Here is a 24,738-nt window from a genome sequence, read left to right as displayed (position 1 = left end):
GCAGTCGTCTTAAGTCGCCTTCACTCGTCTAATCCCGTCTATCGCTTGTACAAAAGAAATGTTGATACAGTCCAGTTACTCGAATACTTGTTGCTTATTGTGGCGGGCAGCTGAGTATTTTAGAACCGAGAAATGTCCCGTCCGAAAACCCAAGTGATGAACCAATACCAAGGCACGAGCACCTTGTTCTTGATACTCATGGACTTGGTAAGGTATGCGGTTCTCCATAGAATCCATGCGGCACTGGGTTGACGTCACATCAGCAAACAATCACTCACGCCGTGGCCTCGAAATCCCCTATGATCGTAGGCAGGGGCAAAGCGGAGGTAACTTACCGGCCCTTGAGCTCATCGGCAGAACTCTGGTGAATAGCGCGCCATGAACCGAGGTATGTCATGGCTCCCCAGTTGCGGAAACTGAAAGGGGCAGGCTCCTTGTTGTTTGCGGCACGATTCAGGGTCTTGGCGAGGTACTTGGCCTTTCGACTTCTTAGCATACAATCTTGTCTCAATTTTAGGTGAGAGGATCTTACCTGCTGGCTTGCGACCTGCGCAGTAGCCGGCAAAGTCTCGTTCTCGAGAATGGAACAGTCTCCCATGGCGTATACATCCGGCAGGAGCGCCTTATCGTTCGCCGGATCATTGAGGCGCACGCGGAGCCGTGAGTCGGTGATGATGCCGCCGCTCCGCTCCGCCTTCTTGATCTGCAACATCTCGCCATCGCCCTCTGTGGGGTTCCGCAGCTCCTTCGCAACGAGAGTCTGAATAAGAGGGTTCTGCATCAACCCAGTACTCCAAACACAGATACCAGCACCGATCTCTTCGTCGCCGTACTCCTTGATCTTGAGCTTCAGACCGCCGCGGTCATCGGGACGGATGCGCTGCAGGTGGTGCTCCGTCTTCACTGAGATGCCTTGGCGACGGAATTGCTCCGTCGCGTATGTCGCGAGCTCCTGGTCGAACATCGGCAGGACCTTGGGCGCGATGTCGTAAATCGTGATTGAGACGAACTCCATCAGATGAGGGTAGATCTTGCACAGATCATCATGAATCAAGTCGTGTAGCTCGGCGGCGAACTCAATGCCCGTTGGTCCTCCGCCCACGACAGCAAAGTGGAGGAGGTCTCTACGCTGCTCGTCCGTCGCGGTGGGCCAGCTCGCCTTCTCGAAGAGCTGCAGCACTTTGAGACGAATACTTCGGGCATCGCCAATATCCCTCAAGAAGTTGGCGTACTCTTTCACACCCTCGATACCAAAGGTCTGCGAGTAGGCCCCAACGGAGATGACGAGCTTGTCGTAAGGGACGTCAATGGTCTCGCCCTTGGGCTGGTGTGGTCTTGCCGGCAAGGTGCGCGAGGTGGGATCTTCTGATGTGACTTTTTCGATGCGAACGAGCTTGCGGGAGAAGTCGACGTCGTCCGCCCATGCTTGGTGGAAGGCGTCAAGATTGAGGCTGCGCACGGGTTCAAGTGTTGAGCGGAACTCGAGGGTACCGACCGACGTCGAGGCTAGAAGTGGAGTGAAGACAAAGTAAGAGCGTGGTGAGATGAGGATGCGCTCGTATTTCTTGGGATCAAGTTCGCGAGCAAAAGCGTACCCTCTGTTCGGTGTTAGTGAAACAACATCTGGATTGAGAGGTGAGAACACTTACGCCCACCCTGAGCCGAGAATGACCACCCTTTCACGTCCGTCATCTAGGATTCGTTAGTCGTATTTACTTTTGCCGTGGAAGATGAAGCTCACCTGTCGACAAACTTGAGCTCGTGCTGTTTCGGTACTTCACGATACTGGTATTAGTCGGGACCGACACTTGCAACGGCGCTCCGGCCCCCACTCGTCCGGGCCGGGCCAGGCTCCGCCAGTATTGTTGTGCGACTTTCGATGAGGCCATTGTGAGGTTGCAATCATGCCACCAAACGCGCGATGGGCCAGTTGCTCGATGTCATATATAAACCTCAGGAAACCAAATTGGCGTTTTGACTCCGTAGGGGTCCTTTCTCTGGGTGCTTATGTGGGCACGAGAATGGATCGGAAGTGGTTTTCGGTGTCCGGGGACCTGGTAAAGAGCGCAAGTGGCCCGGGCAGGGAACTAATACGGACGGGGAATTTTTACGTTAAAAAGTGCTGGGCTGCGGCCGAAGACGGACAATTAGGTGAGTCAATGCGCCAGGTCAGTCGGACGGAAACAATGGCTGTTGTGAAGGAAATAGTACTGTGGCACAGCATGCTCTTTTGGTCTTACTTCTAAATACAATACAGATCCCTATCAGCTTGGTGACGCAAAGCTGAAAATATAGACTTTCGGCTGTATCTACAGCAGCTGTGACTGCTGCCGGAGCGAGTGACGTCCTCCAGCCCCACTCGTGGACTCCTTCTCCGTCCCGAGCACTCCGGGCCCCGAGACCCACACTTTTATGTCCAAGGTAATTATGACGCTCCCATGACCTTTCAAAATTCTCTATTACACCGAATGTCCATCCGACATCCCTCGTCTTTTCCCATTCTTCCATCCATGTTGGATCCAAATTACTGCAACATGGAGTCCAAGCTCTCTCCGAGCACGCTCTCGATCTTGACGATCCACCTGTGGGTCTCCCGCTCGACTACCTCGTCGTCGTCGTCCTGCAGTTCGCTGATGTAAGGCAGCATTTCGGGCAGCGCAGCCAGCCAGTCCTCGCCAATCTTTCCGGCCAGCTCCTGTTGACACTTGACAGCCGCCAGGCGGACCGCAGCCTGTTCTGAGCGTAGGTGACGAAGAACGGAGCTGTTGAGCTCCTTCTGATGCTCCTGCGAGTCCGCCGCAGCGGCCAATTCCACAACCGCGGGGATGAGCTCGGCTGAGAGGTCGACTGAAGCAGCGTGCAGGAATTGCTCGGCCAAGACGGGTGCGACCTTGCTGAAGTGGGCAGGAGCCTGCCAGAAGTCGTCCTGGTCGTGCTCGAAGCATCTTGCCAGCGTTGAGAGCACTCTCTGCCAAAGCTCCTTTTGCTCAGGCAATTTGAGGTCGCAAGTGCTGATGATGTCGACGGCGTCATCCACGATGTAGGTCGCGTAGTTGGTGACAATAGACTTGAGGCTCTCGAAGAACACATTGAAGAAACCATAGATGCTGAAGCGGCGCATGGCACGTCCGGTGATGTCTTGCTTGGGCAACTGCGTGGACCATTCCACGATTTGTGAGAAGATGGGCCGGAACGCTGCATCGTTGAGCTTGTAGATCACCTTCAACGCCACCTCGTTGATGGCGGCTTCGATCTTGGACACGCGCTGGGATGCTGAAGGCGTGAGCTTGCCAGTCGCTTGTTCTCTTCTCCGCAGATCAAGGGCGCTGAGGAGGATTGCCGACAGGGTAGTAACGTTCTTAGTGATGACGGACTTGGTGTTGCTCTCTACAACAAAATCGAAGATGTCAACCCATTCATCGGTGGCCTAAGACAGTGTTAGCAAATATATCAACCAGGATATCACGAGAGAACGTACATTGTAGCCAGCTTCGGTGGCTGGAATCCAGTTCTTCTCCAAGCTAGCAAGCATGACCTTGGCATCAACCTTCCTGGCGAGGAGCTTGAGGCAGTTGAGGCGTTCTTCATTAGCCTCGCCATTCAAGTCGGCCTCAGCAGATTGGTTGGATGCAAGCAAGATGTTGTCCAGATACTTGCCAGAGAGCATGTAAGGCAAGTGTTGAGCCAGGGCCGCAATGAATGAGTAGCCGGCGTTGTGCAGCTCAATAGCGGGCTCGTTCTGCTCGACGCTTTGCTGGATGTACAGGATTGCCTGGGGGACAGCAAGAGAGAGGACAGGGAGGATACCATCCTGGAGAACGTCAACAAGAGACGCAAGGCAGAGCAGAGCCATGACGCGAAGGCGGAGATCTGGTTGACCCAGGCAGTGGACCCCGGCAATAGTTGAGGCGGCAGCAGCAACAGTCTCGACATCCTTCTTGCCGTACTTCTCCGCAATTTTGTCGATGCAAGCGACGGCCGTGTGCTTGTACTTGATGTCGTCGGTGTCCCGAATGGCGGCAGTAAGCTGCGGCAGGAAAGCGAGGAGAGCATTTCTAGAGGCGACATTCGCAACGTTCTCCTGGTCTACGCGGACCTCAAGAGCACGGAGAACCTTGCGCCTAAGGTCGATCTCCGTACGATCCAGGAGATTCTCAACCGACTTGATGAATTCACCGATGGAAAGCAAGTTGAGAAGGTTGGCGAGAGCGTTGCCGCAGCACTCGTGCAACGCCTTCTGCTGCTTGACAGTCTCGGCAAGAGCCAACACGTCCCGAAGAAGAATAGCATACAGATCCCGAATTTTGGAAGCGTCCATGTCGTCCTTCTCCGTAAGAATGCCGACTTCTTTGCGCAGCTTCCTGCTTGACAGAAGAGCCGGGAAAACGGTCAACTGCTTGAGTGCGGTGGTCTCGGGTTTCTTCTCAGACAGTTCTTCGCCCACGCCAAGCAGAGTCGCCGACAGGCCAGGCTTAGGCTTGAAAATGTCACTGATCAAGTCCAATAGCTTGGCCAGAGTCTGGAGCTGGACTTCAGCGCTGTAGGCGCCCAGCAGCTCTGAGGCGAACGCCATCAAGCTATCATTAGGGCCGTACTTATCGACCAGCATAGCCAACAGGGCGTACAGGAACTCGTCGGGGCCAAGGGTGTTAACGAGGGCAGCGAACAAGCCTTGCTTGCGGTGAGATGGGATATGCTCGTAGGCGGTAACAAAGCTTGCAAGAAGTTCAGTGGCACCAGCGACTGGGTTGCGTTTGCCCTTCTTGAGTGACTGCATCAAAGGCGGGACAACCTCCTTGATAGTCTGATTGACCACATGAGCCGAGTAATCATCGTTCTGGCGCAGGACGGAGGCTCCCATGAAAGTAAAAATGGGCATCACACTATGAAGCACCAGATCAGGGGCAGCCGTCGCTAGGCTGGCGATGAGAAGCAGAGCCGAGTTCTGCACGATCGGGCTTGAAGACTTCTGGATGCAGTTGACAAGAAGATCGCCATGTCCACCTGAGCTGTCAATTTTCAATCTCCTGTTGTCTCTGTAGGCAGGCACCATAGCAATCAGGCTTGTGAGAACCAGGTTTTGCAGGTATCCGAGTTCAGATCCGATCACAGTGCGGAAGTGCTGAAGCTCGGAGAGGGTGCCGAACAGGCTATCCAAGAGCTCTGGGTGGGAAGCCGGGTTGGAACCGTCGACAAGCTGAAGAACAAAAGTCACCAGCCTCAAAGTTGCGCTGAGTTCAGCGCTGGCTTGCGCGCTGACGACGCGGTTGGCCTCAGAAGAGCTTGTTCTGCGCCTCTTGTTGGGAGGTGGTCCAGTAATGAGTTTAGTACCGTTCTGAATTTCTTCGAGGAAGGAGGACAGAATCTCGGTGGTGAGTTCCACATTCCTCAAGAAGTCGGCGGCCTCGTCGGCGATGATATCTTCGTCGTCAGGAGACACCTGGCGGGCCTTGGTAAGCTCCAGCATGGTCTCAGCAACGCCAAACTTGGTGTCTGCCTTCATGGAACTCCAAATAGCACGGATACGTGCGGAAATCGACCCAACCAACTCTGGACGTTTCGCGGATTCCCGTGCCTTGAAGACCGAGAGAAGACAGTCAAGTCCTTCGCTGTCATTTGCAACGACAATCTCTGCAAATCTAGTGTGAAGCATTGACTGGTCAACCTCCTCGTCCGTGCAAAGGCGGTCAGCTTCCTCCGCAGACAAAGATGCCCACCACTTGAATGCAGGGAGGAGCACCTTCGTTCTCGAAGTAGACGACACTCCCTTGACGCGGTTCAGTACCGACAGAAGACTCGACTTGACCCGGAGAAGAGGGGTCGCTACGACGTGACTGGCCAAGAAAGTGAGAAGGGAGGTTCTGTTTGCTTGAGTGAGAACCTTTTTCCCGCTGCCACCCTCGGCCTTGGCGCTACTGTCGAGATTCGAGTACAGAATTGCGCACACGTGTTCTTCATGCATGATGCATTCTTCAAGCGACGGGAGGATGACACCATGAAGAAGGCGGGAAACCGCGTCGGCATCCATCCAGTGCACCTTGGCACTTTCATCGTAGAGGTTGTTGCCGCCCCACACAGACTTTTTGGCCGACTGAGGAGGAAAGATTTGACCAAGTTGGATGAGCAACTCAGCCGCAGCCTTACGAACCTTCTTGGAGGTATCAACGAGCGCAACGAGACAGTAGGGAACGAGGGCCTGGAAGTCCATCTCGCTGCCATCTCCGTCACTCAAGCGCTTCTTCACTACATTAAGAGCAGCAGCGCGGGCAAGTGTTGGGTACGGCCCGCACCAGATTCGAACGAAAAATGTGATGTAGGTGTTGTTGCTGATGGCGGTCTGTCGGCTAAGTGCCGGCAGGTCGTCAAAGTCTGCCAGGAGCGTAGCGTCTTCGGATTGCTGGGAGACTACACGGAGGAAGAGTTGGCTGAATTCCTCGTAAACTTCGCCAGGCTTGGTAGACAAGCACGAGGGAAGAGTGCGCTCTTGTCCAGCGAGTTCATGTATAGTCTCTCGCAAGTCTTCCTTGGCAGGGACATTGTCGCCCATCTCAATGTCGTCTTCGGCCGAGGGTAAGGCCTTCTTCTGCCTGATCGAGACATCCAGCTTCATTTCCAACTCTTCTACGTCGAAGTCGACCTCCTCGAGGACAGTCTGGATGATGTCGCTGGTGTCGCCGGAGAAACGTGAAAGGTCGATGAGTGTAGATCCGAGCTCCTTGCGAATTTCGCCGTTCTTGTCCACCTCGTCGTCCAGTCTATGAGCTGCCAGAACCAGTGACTTGAAAATGACAGCAATCTGCTTGTGCTTCAGAATCTGGCTCATCAGGATGGCTCGAATGATGGGCAGACCACGAGCGTCGCCCTTCTTGCACAGCCTCTCGATGAAGGCAATGCAAAGACCGTTCGTCAGCTTGTCGACCCTCCTTTCCTGGCCCAGCTCAACCAGAATCTCGCCCAAGTCCTTCACCTTCAGCAGTGCCTTTGTGACCTTTCCGGATAGCTGCTTGGCGGATCGGTATTGCGCCAGAATGCACAGGGTAACAAGACCCGGGCGCACGATTTCGGCAGTCCAGCCCGAGACAATTTGTTCCATAAATGCCGACAGTATCCCGTCTTCGAAGTTGCCCTTCGCAGCAACTATCGTGATTGCCATATAGGACGCGATCTGCATGTTCGGGACCTTCTTCATGGCAAGCGCTTCGCGGAAGATAGGGCCCACGTGGGACAGGAAAGTCTGGTTGTTCTCGTTTTGAACGGCTTGGCGACCGGATCGCATATTCTCCAGCATGCCGTTGACGGCTTCCGTCATGATGCCTCCCCAGAACGACACCAACGTAGGATATTGTTGCTGATTCCTGCAAGCCTCGAGCGTGTATTCGGAGAGAGTGTTGAGGAAGGCGAACTTGTGGATCGATTCCTGGACCAGGGCAGACCGCGGAGGCGAGGTGAGAGACCTGATGTATGGGTCCAGAAATCGGTACTCGTGCGGAATCTTCGGGGGCAGGATCGAGAGCACCGTGGCGAAGGCGCGAATAGAGTGGTACGGGAGGAATGTCGTAATGAGAGACTTGGTGTTGTATTCATGAATTCTGCCTCTTGGTTAGACACTACGATACAACAAGACGTAGGCGCACAAACCTGAATCTTCGTACCAGCCACTCCAGAGCTCTGATCGCAGGCATGAGGCGTAGTCTGCTGCCAACAAGGCGCAGGAAAGACTCGACTTTGTTGTCCAACTCGGCATTTTCAGCAGCGGTCATCTGGGTTCGATCTTCGCTCTGACTCTGCTCGCTGAAAAGAGTGAGGGAAAAGGGCTTGAATCGTCCATCGAGTTCGCAAAGCTCCTCGAAGCCTTCTAGACATATCGTATACAGGGTATGGTAGCTCTGGGTTGCCGCAACTCTCGGCTCGAAGATCAAGGACTTGGAATGGGCAGCTTTTTGGGCCTTGACGTCCAAGGAGGCCTTCGAGTTGGCGTTGATCTGCGCCAATTGCGCAGCAAGAGAACTCGCCATTTCTCAAAGAAGTTGCGGCAGACCGCGTTGGTTCAATGGTCAGCAGCGGGGAGTTTGAGGGAATCTGCGACTTTTTGCCTTCACGGATACAGCGCCCGTACCTGGGACGGGACGGGAGCCCATGATTTTTTTTTTTGGTCGGACATTAGTTCAGCCGACATTTTGAAGCTGATAACGGGAACAGCCTATCATAGCGAGAGGCGATAAGACAAGTGGGGTTGGCTGATACCCCACCATCCCACCACACTGCACCATCCCGCGCCTTCCATGAGAGTCAAACATCGCCAGTCAGTCCAACTGACTGAACTGGAGTTGCGAGGGATGAGAAAGAGTTCGAAGTTCTTACTCAAACCGTGACTGTATTTCTATGACATTTGTACCACCCGGTTGGCAATTTCCCTTCGTTTATTAAAGCATTGTGTAGAATGCAATGGCCAAATGTTCCACGCGTATCCGTAGTCATTGTTTGTCGACGGCAATCTTGTGGCGGAAGTTGGAGCCCGATTGCTGCCTTCCCAGCTCGGTGCAACTAGGTACCTACCGCGGCCATTTCGTCCAATTGATAGGCCGATAGCCGCAAACCGCAAGAGTCAACGGACTGACTGCATCGTGCCTTCGGTTATGCGGGTGACATGCCGTGCAAGTGGTCCTGCTGATCGTGGATACTTGGGGGTGGCCCTTCTAAGGACTAAGGTATCCTCCCTGCAGCAACCTGGAAGGAAAATATAAGACCGCCCGAGCCAGAATCACCAGCAAAGTGTGCCGTCCATCTGGCTCGGCAGCAACCACAAGTTCCAAAACGACAGAAACTCAACTTGGCCCACTTCTCAGATCCTGTCACTCTGCAAATCCAGCATGGCTGTAAGTTGACGCTTACAGCAAGAAAGCTAAAGGAAGCGAAGACGGTGCTGACCGCGCGAAACCAGAAACCGTATCCCCAGATCGTCCTTCTCGGGGACTCCCTCTTCCAGGGATCTGCTGTCGTGTCCGACGGTTTCTCTTTCCAGGCTCAACTTCAGTGCCGTGAGTTCTCCCACAACACAATACAATAACTGCAGGACAAGTCTCACCCGCCCATGGCCGTCAGATGTCATGCGCCGCTACGATGTTGTGAACCGTGGCTTCTCAGGTTGGAACACGGCAAACGCGCTCGAGTATCTTCCCGACATCATTGCCCCGCCTTCGGAGTCGGGACCGCAGCTCAAATATCTTGTGAGTGGGCCAACTGTGTGTATTTTGAGGGTTTTGCAGTAGCTAACGAACATCCGCGTGAGTAGCTGGTACTTCTTGGCGCAAACGATGCCGTCCAGCCCATGGAGACTACAACGCAGCATGTGCCGTTGGAAAAGTACAAGGAGAACCTGATCAAGATTATTACGCACCCGAACATCGCAGCACACAAGCCCGAGAAGATTCTTCTCATAACTCCCCCGCCCATTGATGAGATACGCATCACCGAGCTCGACTTACCCTGGGGCCACCCGAAGCCGACCAGAACTGCCAAGATTAGCGCAGAGTATGTACAAGCGGCCCGAGAAGCTGCGGCCGAAGTGGCCGGAGTGACGCTGATCGACCTTTGGGAGGCGCTCCACGATTACGCCGGTCGTAAGACCCCGGGCCTCGTCAAGGCCGGAGGTCCCTTGCTTGGTACTCCGGAGCTCGGCAAGCGAGGCGGTCTGGAGGCCCTGCTGCCGGACGGCCTCCACATGAGCGGAGAGGCGTACAGAGTCTTGTACAAAAAGGTGGTGCCTCACATCGGTCAGGAGTGGAGGGATCTGCCGGAGGACGACCGTACGGGCTACATACTTCCAGACTGGCGTGATGTCAACCCAGCAGTGTGAGAAACGGTACGTACACCGCAAAGGGAGGCGGCGTACCTTACTTAGAGGCCAGTGCGAGTCTGGCCGTGTGTTCTGCAGGATGATTTGAAATCGTAGAGAAATCAAGATGGCCGGCAGAATGGCATTTCTTCAACTCGACATGTGCAAATATGGTTGTGGGCGAACGTCTGGTGATGTCGATTCCTGTCGTAGGCTGGTCCTTCGTCGCATGTCACTTCATGCCGAAGCCCAAGGAGATATGTCGCCGAGCGAAACATGTCTTGAATGGTCAGGACGCGCCGGTGTCCAAACATACTTGCCGCAACATGGCATTTCGCAACACAGGGCCAAGCGAGTGTGGATGATTCTCAAGCATAATTGATGGACAGTTACGAATAGTTGGCCTAGGTTTGTGAGAAGATGGAGCAGGTGACAAGGCATTACTTTCATCGTCGTCCACAACGGGGGTCGAGCTTGCAAATTCGTCTTTTATGTGCACCTCATACCTTTAATAGGTATACTACTGCCAGGTGGTAGGTAGGTAGGGATAAGTGCGCTGTGCGGTCGGCGTCTGAACGGTTGCAAGGTATGAATCTTGTTGGTGAGCTTGCCTCGAGCCACTGGGGCAAAGATACCTCGGATCCTACCTAGAGTTGCCTTACGACAGAGGGCAAAGGGCAAAGGGCAAGACAGATGAGGCGCCGAGTGTGTCTGGAGCAGTTTGGGGTATATTCCAGGTTTGCACTGGCATCTCAGCATCGGCAGCTTTAGAGTTTATCTGTCCGAGGTGCAGAGCGGAGTGGAAGTCTAAGGTAAGGTACTGAACTAAGGTGGTTTGCAGCTGTGGCCGTTGCGAGATGATGCTTTCACATTCTGGGGCAGACGATAGGTAAGACCTTACTGGACTTCTGAGGAAAGCATGGACCGACCTGCCCGAGTCTTTGGCACGTCCCCTAGGTAATCACCAATCAGCCCATGCTACAGCGTCACACGTCGCGGCGCGGCAAACCTATGGACCTCCACTGGAACCACTGGCACTGAATCGGTGGCTCCCCTCTGCTGCAAGTTCCAGTTGGTGGAGGGCCACGACCCGACCTGGCCTTGCAGGTGCTGAGGTTGGGAGCCCTGCAATTGACGTGGTGAGTAATTAGGCTGCCCCGCCAAGGTATTCGACAAGTACCGCGACCGCCCAGCTCTACGCACTGCACGCCGTCCCGCCTCCGGTTTTTCCCAAGTCACAGCGCGATGCAAGACTGCTGCCGCTGCCCACATCGACCGGAATTCTACATGTAATCGGCGCCAGCAACGTCCACGGTACTTTGAGACTACCTGCACGCCTTCCTTCGCCGAATAGACCGCCCATCCTCACCTCACCACCTTTGCTGCCCGTTCCTGCTCTGCCTTGCCTTGTCCAGTCCAAGTCCACCTCACCACACAACGGTATCCGTACCTACCTGTACTCCAGCACTTTTGTCTGTCTCCATCGCCTTCCACGTCCTCTCCTCTTTACTCCCACAACAATACACCCGACAATCCAGGCACGAAGAAGCTGCCCCTTTCTCGATCATTTAACTATCCGATTCTACGTCAGGCTGCCGACAGATCTCCTCCTTGTACCACGAAATTTGTGCGAACAATCCTAACCTTCTACCCCAACTCTCGGTATTCAACATCCTCCAGTGACGAACCCACGTTGTCCAACACGCATCTACTGTCCGACACATCAGTCCCAACACCTCCCGATCGGTTATTTCATCAATCAACATCTGTCTCTGGATTTCGCAGCGACCCAGTGTCGAGATCAGCCATCAACCGCATACCTCGTCGAAGCTGCCCGTCTTCTGGGCACAACACCGGTGACCATCGTGCAACTTCAACACGCAGCCACCAATACGCTCTAGCTGCCGCAGTCGCCCCTACCGACTGGATTGTGGATACAGGCACAGATCGATTCGATAACAAGTTCTCAAGACCGCGCCTCTCTTACCGCCGTTGACGACCTCTCGGTCTCGCCGTGCGATGTGGCGGGGGAGGAGGACCTCGTGAACTGATATTGTAGGGATCGAGGTCGGAAGAGCCCGTCGTCTTCCTTGAGCCATCTTTCGAAGTCGTCTGCGCTCTACCGACGGCCCACGGGCACACCCTTTGTTCGGATGATACTCGATTTTCTCTAACGTGTCGATACCATTCCCATACGCCTCATTTGATCACGCTTTGGTCCCATTACGCTCGCTTCTGTCTCTCGCTCCTCCATTTCCCGGTGTATACCCGTGTATTTGACTTGGCCAGTCTTGATCACAACCTTCAACCCACGGGAACCATTTCCGGGCATGGATCATCGGTTCCCAATCACCCGAGACGACCTCTTCAACATCCAGATGGATTTGAAGCAAATCCAACTGGTTCAGAGTAATCAGGGCGAACGACTTGCCAGGCTCGAGCGTCGTCAGGACCAAGATGCAAACCTCAAATCCGTTTGGCAGCAGAATCCCTTTCCTGGCGTCTTGGCCGGAACTCCTCAGCAGGGTGAGCTCCCCTTTTGTTCCTACTGCTGCGGTCTATCACTAATGTTACATCTACCAGGCCCGACTCACATGTCCCCAAACGATATGTTCGATGACTTCGACGAATCTGGTCAGCACTTGCTGAGCTCCCTCCACCTTGGGCCTGCGGAAGAAGAGCCCGCTCGCCGAGGTGCCGCCTCCCGGGCCAACAGCGTCCGGTTTGACGAGAGTGCGCTGCGAGGAGCAGACTGGGCTAGTCAAAGCAATCGCCATTCCGGCGAATTCGCTCCTCCGCGTCCAAGCAGCGGGATGATGATGGAGCGGTCTCTGTCTCATAAGTCGGACGGACGGCACAGCTCGGCGGGTCATTCTGTCCACTCCTTCCATTCGGTTGCCTCGGGTCGAGCTAGCAGCCTGGGTTTGGATACGAACTTCATGGTCAGCAGTCACGAGGATGATTCTCCATTGGATATGCCGGAGCCACCGCCAGGCCTTTTCATCTTAGGATCCGTCCCGACCATTATCAGATGCTGGCTCACAACTCAGTTTGCGCACAACACCATTCTTTACGCCGACCTCTGTACAGGCTCGCAGAAGTCCGTGCTGGACTACTCCGTTTTGAGAGACCTTGATCTGTTGGAGGATGTGCAACGCGACGTCGACGGCACTTTCAAGATACGACTGCCGGTGTACCTTGTTGAAGCCACTGTCTCGGAGAGGAGCAGCCGCTCGTCGAGTCCCGGCCACCAAATACCTAGCATTCTGACAACCTTTGAGGTATCTGGCGTGGACCAATCCGATTTTACGGAACCAAAGAGAGGCATACAGATCTTCATCGGCAGCGATACGCTAAGAGCACATCAGGCGGACATCCTCTTGTCTCAAAATCGCATGTGTCTCTTCGGCAGTGAGCGCGAAAAACTGTCTGTTCCCTTCGTACGCCCCGAGGATGACTCTGTTTTCAAATACATCAACACGACAAACCTTGTCCCGGAGAAACCCCGACTGAACGCCAATGCTGCGCCGTTCGTATCTGGGGAGCCGCGGTCTCGCGCTGCTTCGGCGCACGACGGTTTGGAGAACAGTGTCTCCAGCGTGCAGGCGGAAGACACGGAGTCTCAGGGGTTGATCTCTCCGACAGAAAATCACTCTATACCCAACAAGTCGATTGGAGCAAGCAACCTGTCTGAAAGTGGCGGGGAGAGTGAAAGACTAGGTAAAGACACGACCAGTGAGTCCGAGTCTGGCGCGAGAGATTCGTCGGCCGCGCAGAACAGCTCAGCCAGCACAGACGGCAACCGGCGTGAGTCTGCAGGCGGTATCTGGGGCTCTTGGCGGCAGAGCACGTCGACAAACGGTGCTGAGAACGGACAGCGGGACGCCAACGGACCGTTGAGCGGTTATCAGCCCGCTGGACGCGGTAGTCGGAACATGAAGGTGTTGAAGCCCCTGAAATCGGGCTCATCATCGTCTGCTCGTACCGGAGCTGCCTACGAGCCACCGCTTGCCCCCAGGACAAGCGGGGAACACCGACGGAAATCTCAGGCCGGTGTTACAGCAGAGACCAACTCCGCGGGAACCATTCGTTGGGAGCCAAAGAGAACGGTCAGCAGCACAGGAGACTCGAAGGCCCAGCGAGAGGCGAAGAACGCAGCGCCGCCGTTGCCAAGATCGGCGAACCCTATCGGAGGAGCATCTGCCTTTTCATGGATGACGCCGACATCCAAGGCGAAGCCTACGGCGACTGCTGAGTAGGAGACGTTGGAAGAGAGAAGCAAAGGCCCCGGTGGCACTTGACTTGGGGTTGGTCTAGAGGCCAGCGCATTAATCTTCTTTTTATTTGCTTGACAAGAAGTGCCCCCTCCAGCACGAAGAGGCGGTATGATTTCTATCGCGCGAGACGGGCCGACTGGTAGCCATGACAGTTTACCAGCTCCAACATGTGAGTCGAACATAGCACAACCAAAGGCTAGAAAAGCCCGCGCACAGCGGAAATAAATTACACAAATCTTCGACGAGAGCTTCGGCCGTCTTGCCGTCGAGTTGTATAGTGAATGGTTCAAAGTGATCGGCAGTACATCAGTGGCGCCTGCGGAGGCATGCCGAATTGCGTACAGCTGCTGAAGACAAGTCGGAGTACATGCCGGCTCCGCCGTCATGCTCCAGCCAGCCGGAAAGCAACTGCCTACAAGTATTTGCAGTGGAGGTAGAGACACTTCTGCTGCACGAATGTGCTTTAAACCGACACCTAGGTAGTTCAGGGACCAAGTGAGACCGGGGCCGTCGCGAACGGTTAACCCCACCTCCTCCCCCACACGACCCGTTGCCCCGCGCAGGTGGACGTCACCGTGAACTGAATAAACCACCAAGGTTGCCAAATCGAGGGAAGCAGAACGAAAAGGCATATCGAATTCGTGACTTCTGGGGTATGCTTCTAGTACGGCCATTTGGATTCGCTTCATCTGTCCAAATACTCAGACCTCGACCGCGACAATCGTTCTTCCGACCCCGCTTCATCACCACATCGATCATGTCCGATACCGCCCACCAACGTCGCCTACAAAGGCCTGTCATTTTGTGAGTAGCTACAGCCGCACTATCCTGTTTAGACCTTGTTTACAAGCTCGCCTTGCTAACTACTTTTCATAACAGTGTCTGTGATCTTCAAGACAAATTCCGCAATGCCATCTTCGAGTTCGACAAGGTGGTTAAGACGACAAGCAAGCTCCTCCGCGCGGCCGAAACGCTGAAGATCCCTGTCTACACGACAACTCAGAACCGCGCCCGCCTCGGAGATACCGTCCCGGAGCTCGCGTCACTTCTCAAAGAGTCGGACCTCATTCGCGCGCCGGTCGACAAGACCAAGTTCAGCATGTGGGTGCCGGAGATAAGCAGGCAGTTCGAGGGCAAGGGGCCGGCGCAAGTGATTCTCGTGGGGATTGAGTCACACATTTGCGTCACGCAAACTGCGCTGGATGTCCTGGCGGCTGGACACAAGCCTTACGTTCTCGCGGACGGCGTGAGCAGCTGCAACCGCGAGGAGGTGCCCATCGCGTTGGCGCGCTTGAGGCATGAAGGTGTTACGGTCACAACGAGCGAGAGTATCCTGTACGAGCTGATGGGCGATGCTGCGGTGCCCGAGTTCAAGAGCATTGTAGGTCTCGTCAAGGAGACAGGCAAGGATACCAAGGAGGGTTTGCAGGCTCTGGTACCCAAGATTTAAACCAGGGATTTTAGACGCACGTACATATGGGCATCTAGAGATTTTCTCTCAAATTGGCTTCTGATTTCATTTTCGAATTGTCCTTTGAACCCAAGGCTCTGGCTCATTACACGTCGACACTCTTCACCTTGGCTGCCGACAGCCACTTCAGGTCACCATCGCCAGTGCGTTGGCGTATCCTCGCAAGCTCGTCAATGAAGGCCGGCACGAACGTGCCGGGACCTTGCACATCTCGCCTGACCGCAGCCCACTCGGCCGCAATCTCGAAATGCAGCAGACCAGCTACCACAGCCAGCAACTTATCGTCCGACTTGGCGGCCAGCATCGCCGAGACCGTCGTTCCCAGCACGCACCCGGTCCCCGTGATCTGTCCCAAAAGCTCATGTCCGTTCTCGATTGCCAAGGTCCGGATACCGTCAGACACATAATCCGTCTTGCCCGTCATCAGCACAACGTTCCTCTCCCGCGCCGCCAGATCCCTGACGAGCTTCGCCTTTTGCTCGGGAGACAGTGTCGAGGTGGAGTCGACGCCCTTTTGCTGCTCCAGCAGCGTCTGGCCGTACACCGTCGCGATCTCGCCCTCGTTACCCTTGATGAGATCCAGGTATCCAGCCGACAGGATGGTCTTGACGGCGGACTTGCGGATCGCTGTCGCGCCGGCGCCGACGGGATCGAAGACGACGGGCCGCTTGGCCTCGTTGTACGCGGCCACGGCCTTGACGTAGTTCGTCAGTCCTTCGGGCGTGACGGTGCCCATGTTGATCACGAGCGCGCCGCCCAGGCGTGCAAGATCGGGAGCCTCTTCGCCGTAGTTGGCCATGATGGGAGAAGCCCCAATGGCGAGGGCCACGTTTGCGGCGAAGTTTTGAACGACCTTGCCCATGTAAGTCTTCCAGGTCAACAGGGGAAAGGGGATGGGTGAACGTACGAGGTTGGTCATGTTATGCGACAGCGGCGACGCCTCTGCGACGGCCTTCACAACGTGCGGCACGAGCTCCAGGAGATGCTTTACGTCGCTCACGCCGGTTCCGTTCTTCACGACTTCCTGGTGAGTAGGCCGGGATCTCACAAGCTCAAGCAACCTCCGGGACTCGGTCTCCGGGTCCGGGGCGGCGACGATGGCGCTAACGACGGCGACGCCATCCAGAGAGGGGCCGGCGGGTATGGCGGATTGGTAGAGCACGCGCTGAATGTTGTTGGACTTGATACCGCCGATGCAGACCGTCTTGACCGCGGGCAAGTGGCCGGCGGCGTTGATGGCGGCCAGGATCGAACGCAGGCCCGAGGTGCCGATGATGTGCTTTGTGTTGTCTTTGCTTTTGTCCTCATGTTAGTAGGGAGCAGCATGTGGCGAGTAAGATGGGATTTACGTTGAGGTTGCGAACACGGTTCCGATGCCTAGATAGTCGGCGCCGTCCTCGCACGCCTTGAGTGCTTCATCGACGGTGCTTGCCGTTACGCCGATGATGGCGTCTGGGCCGAGGAGTTTTCTCGCCGTTGGCAAGTCTGTGTATGTCTCAGTCTCTATTTCATCGTAGCCCATGAAGAGCACTATAAAGTTGTCGTTCAAAATGGGTTTTGAATACTCACCCATGTCATCCTGTCCAATATGCACACCCTCACAGCCCACAGCCAGGGCGACGTCGACACGGTCATTGATGAGGAGAGGCACGTCGTGCGCGCGGGTGACCTTGTGCAGTTTTTTGGCCTCGGCCACGAGGTCCCCGGTGTCCTTGGTCTTGTTGCGGTACTGCACGACGGTGACGCCCCCTTTGACGGCGGCCTCGACGACGGAGGCTAGATCGCGGTCGCCGAGGATGGCGGGAGTGGAGTCTGTGACGAGGTACAGGGAATAATCCACTTGCGGCTTGGACATCTTTGCGGCTTTTTTTTCTTCACCGTCGTTTCTTCTTCACGAATCCGACGGGAGGTGTTTTACGGGTTAGATATTTAGAAAAATATGATGAAGATAAATGAGTGTTAAACGGAGTGGATCACTGATCTGTTGGATGAGTGAGATTAAAGCACGCCTTGGTCCTACGCCCTCTTTTTTTTTTTCTCTCCCTTAACCCTTCGTGTAAATGCGGATATGGTCGGCCAAGGAGGGCTCCGATGGCGCGGGATGTGGCTGCAGGCGGGGGATGACATCAACTATTAGGTTGGCTTTCGTGGAAATCTGGATACTTTGCGGGGAATCTCAAGACCTGCGATGAAGTTTATCGTGACGCGGCATTGGCGACGACATCAGATGGAATATATCGACTTTTGTGAAACGGCGGGAGCGCTGCGGGCAGAACTCTGAAAAACATTGAAACATCTTCTTCCCTCCCATCACATCCCGATCCAGGAATCATCCAGATGTGTGCCCGGTCTCCGCCTCCGATCCCCGCATGGATAACCGGCGAAAATCCGGAGTTGTCGCCGGGCATGCGCCATCATCGAGCGGTACATTCCCGAAGTATCTCAATCATAGGAGTATCTTGCCGTCCGGTTCCAATCTGATATTTCTTAGCATTAACGCCCTTGTCCTCTGCCCAAATGGATCTCTATGGAGAGTTGATTGCGATACTGTACAAGCCATCTTTTTGGCAGTCGGAATTGAAAACCCGAAAGTGCAGTTCATTAATGAGGGTCATGTCGTCGTTTCCCTCGTTTCCTGGAAGTGATGTGGATCGACTCTCCTCGACTTTGTTTTTCCCCTAATTCCGAGTTTGTCAAACTCCTTCCATTTCGACGAAGCGAGCACGTGCGGTCTGATGTACGTGAACATCCATTTCCATCAAGATGCAGCTTTTTCTGGTGCTGTTGTTCACAGTTCAAGCATTCGACTTTCCGGCCAGCTCAGGTTGCCGTCCAATCCATAGAAGAAAACATCGTCCCAACATCCCAAGTACCAGGGTCTTCGCCGAGCATACCGTTCCAGAAAGTCGCGTCCAGGTCTCGAATCATGGCTTGCGTGCCATCCGACAAATTGGCTGGAAGCTGGATAGGTTCTTGAATAGCAGGCTGGTTTCTGAAAGAACTCAGTTCTCCCTCGAGAAGTCCCTTGAAATACCGCAGCATCTCCGTAAGTCGCAAGAAGGGGTCAACGACCTTGGGGCCCGGGATATCAGAAGAGTCTGCCGGTGTTGCTGCTACTACTGTCGCACTTGGTCGCCTAGCCCTCCGTGCAGTGAAGATTTCCAGATGCCGAACCTGACTGTCGACGACACCCGCCAGGTCGATGTGTTTCTGGATCGCGGGGAGGTCCCAGCCGGGCACTTCTAGAGTCATCAGTTTCAGACAGACGATGAAGACGTAGAGGAAGTCGGAAGAGGAGAGGCAGGTGAAGCGCGGCTGCACACTCCTGTTGTTACGAGGGAAGCGGAGCTCGAGGAATGTTTTGGCCGCGTTGCAACACCCCCAGAGCAATTCCAGGCGTTCTGGCAGAGAGATATACGATGCGGAACCCTGACCCTCCGGGATGCCAATCTCGTAGAGCAGAATCTCCGCTATGCTGACGTGTGTCAGGAGACCGGCTATGGGGCATTAGCAGGCGAATATCGAGGCAACGATTATTTCGAAACGTACCATTGTCCTTGAGATGAGCGGGTATTGACGTCTTGAAGATATCAAGCTGCTGTTGAAAAGACTGGACCACCATTGTCAAGGGCAACTGGAGGGATTGAAAGCTGGTGCTCTCTGCTCCTAAAGTGAGGGAGATGGTCTGGGCGAGTTGCTGGATTTTGAAAAGTTGTGCCAGAAGCTCGTCGCTTGGATACTGTGCATTGTCTTGAATCTGTCTACAGCAAGATTCAAGATACGTAGTATTCATGAAGGCATCTGGTCGCTTATTTGTTGTGAATACACTGGAGGTTGTCAGTTGGGGTTGCCAGGCATACGCGAAACGGATCTTACAGCGTGTTAAGGTAGTAGCATCCAGCAAAGGCTCTCATCAATTCTAGACGAGTCGAGGTTTGCTCCTCTGTTTTTGGCGCCGATGGGTCTTCCACGATGATGCAGATCCCCTTCTCTTTGATCGACATGGGGCTGTCCTTGAACCCAAGGCTAATACACATAGACCTTGCGAGGAAGAGAAGATTCGTGAGCTGGAAGCTGTTGATGTTGTAGTGGTACCTTGGATGACATTAGTTACTTTCGCGTCAACAGTGGTACCAGGGGCATTGCTGCAATACCATGCAATAAGAAGCTGCAGCCCTTGAAGGACATCCAGGCTCTTTTTCGGCTTCATGAATGCCGCCTGCACAATGTCCCCAAGCAACTCATTACCAAGCGTCACCTGACGAGTAGCATCGAGATGGCACGCCGTCATCATGATACCCTTCCACAGATACGGCCTCTCCGCCGCGAGTCGCGCCGGACTCATGTGAGGCGGCACAATGACAAAGGGGTACAATGGTTGCAAGTCATCCTTGAAAGTCTGCAGCATGATACTGAACTCATTGTTCAGCGGCCAAGGAGACTCCACTCGTTCCGACTGGCCTTGGGAGCTGCTGTTGACTGTGTGGTGATCATCAACAGTCGACGAACTCGCAGCTGGTGACGTATCAGAAGCGCCGTCCGTCGGCAATTCTGCCGGGGGAAATAGGTGGTCAACATTGATCGGAATGCGGGCGGATACTGGTTTGTTGCTGTTGGTGATGGGAAGAGGACTACTGTGGTTGTCGATGGCACAACTACCACTGCCGCTGGAACCCCCGGCGGCGGCGGCAGCGGCTGGAACCCCGGCTGTCCCGCTCTGAGCGCCCAATTGCGTCGTCAACTCATTCAGTCTCTTCTCCAGCTCCGCGACCTTGGTCGGCTTGGGGTCCTTCTTTGCCCTAGGGGGGGCAGGGATCTGGGAGCCGCAGGGCTTCCGAAGCCGATGGCATCTAAGATGTTGCTGTCAAAAGCCGTCCCGGATACTCCGGTTCCGTTCGGATTCCACTTACCGTTCACACTTATTGCTATCTTCCGGTCCTGGTATACATCGTGATTTCGCCCTCGCACAGGTAGTGCAGGCTCGAGGTCCTTTGTTCTTTGATTCAACATCCATTTGCATTGGTACAGCGTTGGTAGACGACGATAACGACAATCGCGGGAATCAAAAGAGAGAGAGGAAAAGAGATAGGAAAGAGCCGAAACGCGGCGTCTTTACAGGCAGGAAAATCGCGTCGTAATCCTTCACTAGGTTATGTCTTCATGACAGCTCTCCTGAAATCGTGTAAGTCATGGCTGGGAGGCTTCGGCCAATAGGGTGAGCCCCGACTTGTTCGTCGTTGGGTTTTTGCTCCGTCCCTCCGTTGGAGACGGAGTTGCGAGCACTCCGGCGGAGCAGGGAGATGGGATGACTAAGCTGACTCGAAGGAGTCCGTTCAAGTCCCCGCGTTCGGTACGTAACGCAAGCTTCACTCAGCTGAACGGCACGAACGGATCTCCGTGGTGGCCGTTACTGGGTTCATCGTGGCTTGAGTCAGCTGAACCGCATGTCGCAAACCGCATTCGCAAACCTTTTGCGATACCGAGGCGCGGCATGCCTTCCCTGCACATTTCAGACGAAGTGCATCAATACGCGGACGGGCATGTCACTGTGCATGGCATGGCATGGCAGGCTTGATAAGTGATGAAATGTGTCAATGTGACATTCATATTGCTTGTAAACTATTGGTGTTGCGACCAACACTGAGATGGAATACCATAGGTACACGAATCTCAAATCGAAGAAGAACAACAGGCAGGGGCGTGGTAAAATCCAAATAATCGTTGATCGCTCCAAAGAACGTGGTCAAGGTCCGCTGAGCCCTCCATAGATATCAACGTTAAACATGCTGGGTGAAATCCCAACCAAGAACGGAATCAGATAGTAGAGCTCACGGCCTGACCAGCCGCCTTGGCCTCACGCTCCAACAGGGCCTCAACGAAGCCGCTGTTGACATCACCCGCAGCCTTGATCTCCTTCGCAGCCTGCTCGATGCCAAGCTGGTTGTCGGTCCACAGGGGCTCCTCGGGGGCCGCGTTGGCCTCTCCAACGCCAATGAATCCACCCTCGGCGGCCCATTCAGAGGTGCGCTTGATACCAAGCTTGGTCCAGATCTCGTCAATAGCCTGTACAAGCTGGTCGCGGTACTCCTTCTTGTGGCCCGGGGTGGGCGTCACACGCAGCCTCTCCTGCCCAACCGGAACGGTGGGGTAGTTGATGGACTGAACGTAGATCTGGTAGTCTTGGAGCAGCATGTCCGAGGCCTGCTTGGCAAGCTCGGCGTTGCCAACCAGGATGGGGATGATGTGAGATGGGTTAGGAATAACGGGAATGTCGCGGTCGCCCAATGCCTCCTTCACTGCGCGAGTGTGAAGTTGCTGGAGGCGACGATCACCGTCATACTCCATCTGGTACTCGATGGCCGTCTTCGCACCGGCCATGGTGGCAGGGGGAAGGGAGGTAGTGAAGATGAATCCAGGGGCAAGAGACCGGATCATGTCGACGAGCTTGGCGCTGCCGGCAATATATCCACCCACGCATCCATACGCTTTGCCAAGAGTACCGGTAATGATGTCAATACGGTCCATGATGCTGCCCGTCGGGCGGCCTTGCTGATGCGCTTCGAAGTCCAGGTGCTCCGCGACACCGGCGCCATGAGGTCCATACATACCGACGGCATGAACTTCGTCGAGGAAGGTAATGGCACCGTACTTATCCGCCAAGTCGCAAATGGCTTCAATGGGACCAATGGAACCGCACATACTGTAGACGGATTCGAACGCAATGATCTTGGGGACGTGCAGAGGAAGCGAGGCCAACTTTGCTTCAAGATCCGCGACATCATTGTGCTTGAACACGATCTTCTTCGTTCCAGAGTGGCGAATGCCTTGAATCATGGACGCGTGGTTCAAGCTGTCGGACAAAATGACGCATTCAGGCATCTTGCTGCCGAGGGTTGCCAACGTGGCATCGTTGGCAACGTAGCAAGAACTGAAGACAAGGGCGGCGTCCTTGGCATGGAGTTTGGCAATAGTTCCCTCGAGCTCAACGGCGTGTTTGTTGTGTCCGGAGATGTTTCTCGTGCCACCAGCACCGGCACCGTACTCGTCCAAAGTCTCGTGCATTGATCTCAGCACATGGGGGTTGCGGCCCATTCCGAGGTAGTCGTTGGCGCACCATACCGTAACACGCTCCTGCTTGTCAGCCATGTGGGCGCGGGGGAACTCTTTGGCCAGACGGTTGATGTTGTTGAAGTAGCGGTACGACTTGTCCTTGTGCTTCTTCTCCAGCTCCGTAGTGTAGTAGGCTTCATAGTTGAACTTGGCCTTGGAGGCGTCCGAGTTCCCCATGCCGAGGTTATTGGCGCCGTTCTGGCGAGCGGCCATGTTCGGGGGAAGCTGAGCTGAGGACAGAGTTAGCGTAACGTTTCGCCTAGCAGATGCAATTCGACGTACCCTTGTCACGTCCGTTAATGAACGGAGTGTCCACGGCGCGGGCATCGTTGCTGCGGCTCGTGTGGATGCTGGCGCGGCCGGGCTTGGAGTTGGTGCTCAAGGCGCGGATGCCGGCAACGGACGAGTTGGCTGCCTTGGCCGGTCGACCGTGTCCGTACTGGGCCGACTGAACCGTCAAGGCCTTGCCCATGACGGGGCAGCGGTGGGCGAGCAGCTGCAGCTTGGACATGGTGCCACCGCAGGGAGAGACGGTGAGGGCAGTCTCGGCCGCCTGGATGGCGTGGGGACGAGCCGAAGTGGACAAGGCGCGGAGCTTAGCGGGCGAGGCCTTCTTCAAGAAGGGGCACATGGCCTTGGATTGACGCAGAGCAGCCTCCATGACGACGAACAGCGATTTCGAGTGAAGGTTCGTGTTGGAAGGGTCGGAAACGGCGGTACGGAGCAGGTTTTGTTGTGGGTGTTTCGGTGTGGCAATCGAGCGCAACGTTGGCGAACGAGTACGAAGTCAGCGTCGTTGCCAGAGAAAAGTGACAGCGCAGAAGCTGAACACAAGTCAATTGGCGATAGTTGAGATGCGGCTTTGGTCGACAAAGACGGGATTGGGTGGAAAAGGGGAAGAAGAAGTTGGATTGGCGGATGAGAGGAGGCGAGAATTATGAGAGCAGATTCTCGGACCGTTCTTTATTAGTGCGTCCGGTGAAGAGTCGCCATGACACAAAAAAGGCGGCGCAGGGCGCAGGGTACGGCAATACACGAGTGCAGTGGTACGAAGTACGTACATCCAATGGGACTGGGCCGGGTCAGACGAGGCACTCCGACGAGCCAACGATGGCGGGGCAGAAGTCTACCTACCTGAGACTAGCGGCACTGGGCCACTGAGAGACACCCCTCCAGTGGGCTGGGCTGCAGAGGGCTGCACCTGCTGGACTCACTGCACGGGGGGGGATACCCATGGGCGGCGGACTACTATGTGCACTAGCACCAACTCGAAGTAGCGCTTGTTTCCTTCTTTCGATTTTCGGCGTCTCGGCTTCTGCAGGGTCCAGAAAAAACATTCCCATTGGGCCAATCACCGATTTGCCAAAGCCAATTTCTGGGGAACTGGCTGCCATCTCGTTGGACGGTAGCGAGCCCCACCCGTCCACCCCTGTCTGAAGGGACCAGACCTCAGATCACTTTCCAGTACCTGCACCCTTTTTTTTCTGCAATCCCGGTGTTTGCTGTCATCTTTATTTTATTTGTTTTTCGGTATCCCTTCCCGTTGTTGATGACTTATTCACAGCCCGAAGGTATCTACTAAATATGCTCAACACCCACAATGCCCAAGTCCGGTGCTCCTTAATCGCCGTTGGGTGGATCAAACGGAATCGTACGAAGATGCCGGTTACGGTGCTTCCCGGTCGGTCTGTCGAGATTCGGCTAGATTCTCCTCGAGTCCTCACCAGCCTCCAGTTCCAGGCGTAATCTTCGAAGATGGGGCCGACAGGAGTCGCTGTTACACTGCCGCTATAACACACATTGGCTGACGTCGTGCCCTTGGCCCGGGAAGTCGAAAATTGCAGACGGCGAACACAAATTCATCGCTTACTAAAAACCGCACATACCATCACGGCGCAATCCCGATGATATTAGACTCAATGGCCCACGCCTTGGTAGCTCTTCAACCGAAATCTCAGCTTCTCTGATTCTTTTCTACGTATCCGTATGCTGGGCCCCAATGCCCATGCTAATGCAACCCTCAGACCACCTCCGAAAACCCAGTC

At 54.9% G+C, this 24,738-nt stretch overlaps 8 protein-coding genes across 8 annotated transcripts; 3 read left to right on the top strand and 5 right to left on the bottom strand.

Moving 5' to 3' along the window:
• Positions 1 to 119: 119 nt before the first annotated feature.
• On the bottom strand, positions 120 to 1,889 carry CkaCkLH20_10843 (uncharacterized protein; the record flags this gene model as incomplete). The annotated part of the gene is made up of 5 exons (XM_038893557.1): positions 120 to 243; positions 336 to 478; positions 533 to 1,598; positions 1,650 to 1,692; positions 1,742 to 1,889. The coding sequence occupies 5 exons, from the start codon at positions 1,887 to 1,889 to the stop codon at positions 120 to 122; spliced, it is 1,524 nt and encodes a 507-aa protein (XP_038741106.1).
• A 635-nt stretch (positions 1,890 to 2,524) lies between these two features.
• On the bottom strand, positions 2,525 to 8,015 carry CkaCkLH20_10842 (uncharacterized protein; the record flags this gene model as incomplete). The annotated part of the gene is made up of 3 exons (XM_038893556.1): positions 2,525 to 3,427; positions 3,479 to 7,589; positions 7,639 to 8,015. The coding sequence occupies 3 exons, from the start codon at positions 8,013 to 8,015 to the stop codon at positions 2,525 to 2,527; spliced, it is 5,391 nt and encodes a 1,796-aa protein (XP_038741105.1).
• Positions 8,016 to 8,830: 815 nt separating this feature from the next.
• Positions 8,831 to 9,856, top strand: CkaCkLH20_10841 (gdsl lipase acylhydrolase family protein; the record flags this gene model as incomplete). Its single annotated transcript, XM_038893555.1, has 3 exons — positions 8,831 to 9,038; positions 9,103 to 9,227; positions 9,293 to 9,856. The coding sequence occupies 3 exons, from the start codon at positions 8,831 to 8,833 to the stop codon at positions 9,854 to 9,856; spliced, it is 897 nt and encodes a 298-aa protein (XP_038741104.1).
• A 2,357-nt stretch (positions 9,857 to 12,213) lies between these two features.
• CkaCkLH20_10840 (ubiquitin carboxyl-terminal hydrolase 19) lies at positions 12,214 to 14,094 on the top strand (the record flags this gene model as incomplete). The annotated part of the gene is made up of 2 exons (XM_038893554.1): positions 12,214 to 12,361; positions 12,419 to 14,094. 2 exons carry the CDS (start codon positions 12,214 to 12,216, stop codon positions 14,092 to 14,094), a joined length of 1,824 nt encoding a protein of 607 aa, XP_038741103.1.
• Positions 14,095 to 14,869: 775 nt separating this feature from the next.
• Positions 14,870 to 15,562, top strand: CkaCkLH20_10839 (isochorismatase family; the record flags this gene model as incomplete). Its single annotated transcript, XM_038893553.1, has 2 exons — positions 14,870 to 14,916; positions 14,992 to 15,562. The coding sequence occupies 2 exons, from the start codon at positions 14,870 to 14,872 to the stop codon at positions 15,560 to 15,562; spliced, it is 618 nt and encodes a 205-aa protein (XP_038741102.1).
• A 106-nt stretch (positions 15,563 to 15,668) lies between these two features.
• Positions 15,669 to 17,438, bottom strand: CkaCkLH20_10838 (uncharacterized protein; the record flags this gene model as incomplete). Its single annotated transcript, XM_038893552.1, has 3 exons — positions 15,669 to 16,878; positions 16,933 to 17,068; positions 17,153 to 17,438. The coding sequence occupies 3 exons, from the start codon at positions 17,436 to 17,438 to the stop codon at positions 15,669 to 15,671; spliced, it is 1,632 nt and encodes a 543-aa protein (XP_038741101.1).
• A 965-nt stretch (positions 17,439 to 18,403) lies between these two features.
• Positions 18,404 to 20,597, bottom strand: CkaCkLH20_10837 (uncharacterized protein; the record flags this gene model as incomplete). The annotated part of the gene is made up of 5 exons (XM_038893551.1): positions 18,404 to 19,080; positions 19,133 to 19,410; positions 19,460 to 19,678; positions 19,738 to 20,433; positions 20,494 to 20,597. The coding sequence occupies 5 exons, from the start codon at positions 20,595 to 20,597 to the stop codon at positions 18,404 to 18,406; spliced, it is 1,974 nt and encodes a 657-aa protein (XP_038741100.1).
• Positions 20,598 to 21,397: 800 nt separating this feature from the next.
• Positions 21,398 to 23,420, bottom strand: CkaCkLH20_10836 (5-aminolevulinate mitochondrial precursor; the record flags this gene model as incomplete). The annotated part of the gene is made up of 2 exons (XM_038893550.1): positions 21,398 to 22,923; positions 22,976 to 23,420. 2 exons carry the CDS (start codon positions 23,418 to 23,420, stop codon positions 21,398 to 21,400), a joined length of 1,971 nt encoding a protein of 656 aa, XP_038741099.1.
• Between the last annotated feature and the right edge of the window lie 1,318 nt (positions 23,421 to 24,738).

Source organism: Colletotrichum karsti (genome assembly GCF_011947395.1).
Source record: "Colletotrichum karsti strain CkLH20 chromosome Unknown Scaffold43, whole genome shotgun sequence".
Lineage (NCBI taxonomy): Eukaryota > Fungi > Ascomycota > Sordariomycetes > Glomerellales > Glomerellaceae > Colletotrichum > Colletotrichum karsti.
This window is presented reverse-complemented; position numbering and strand designations above follow the sequence as displayed.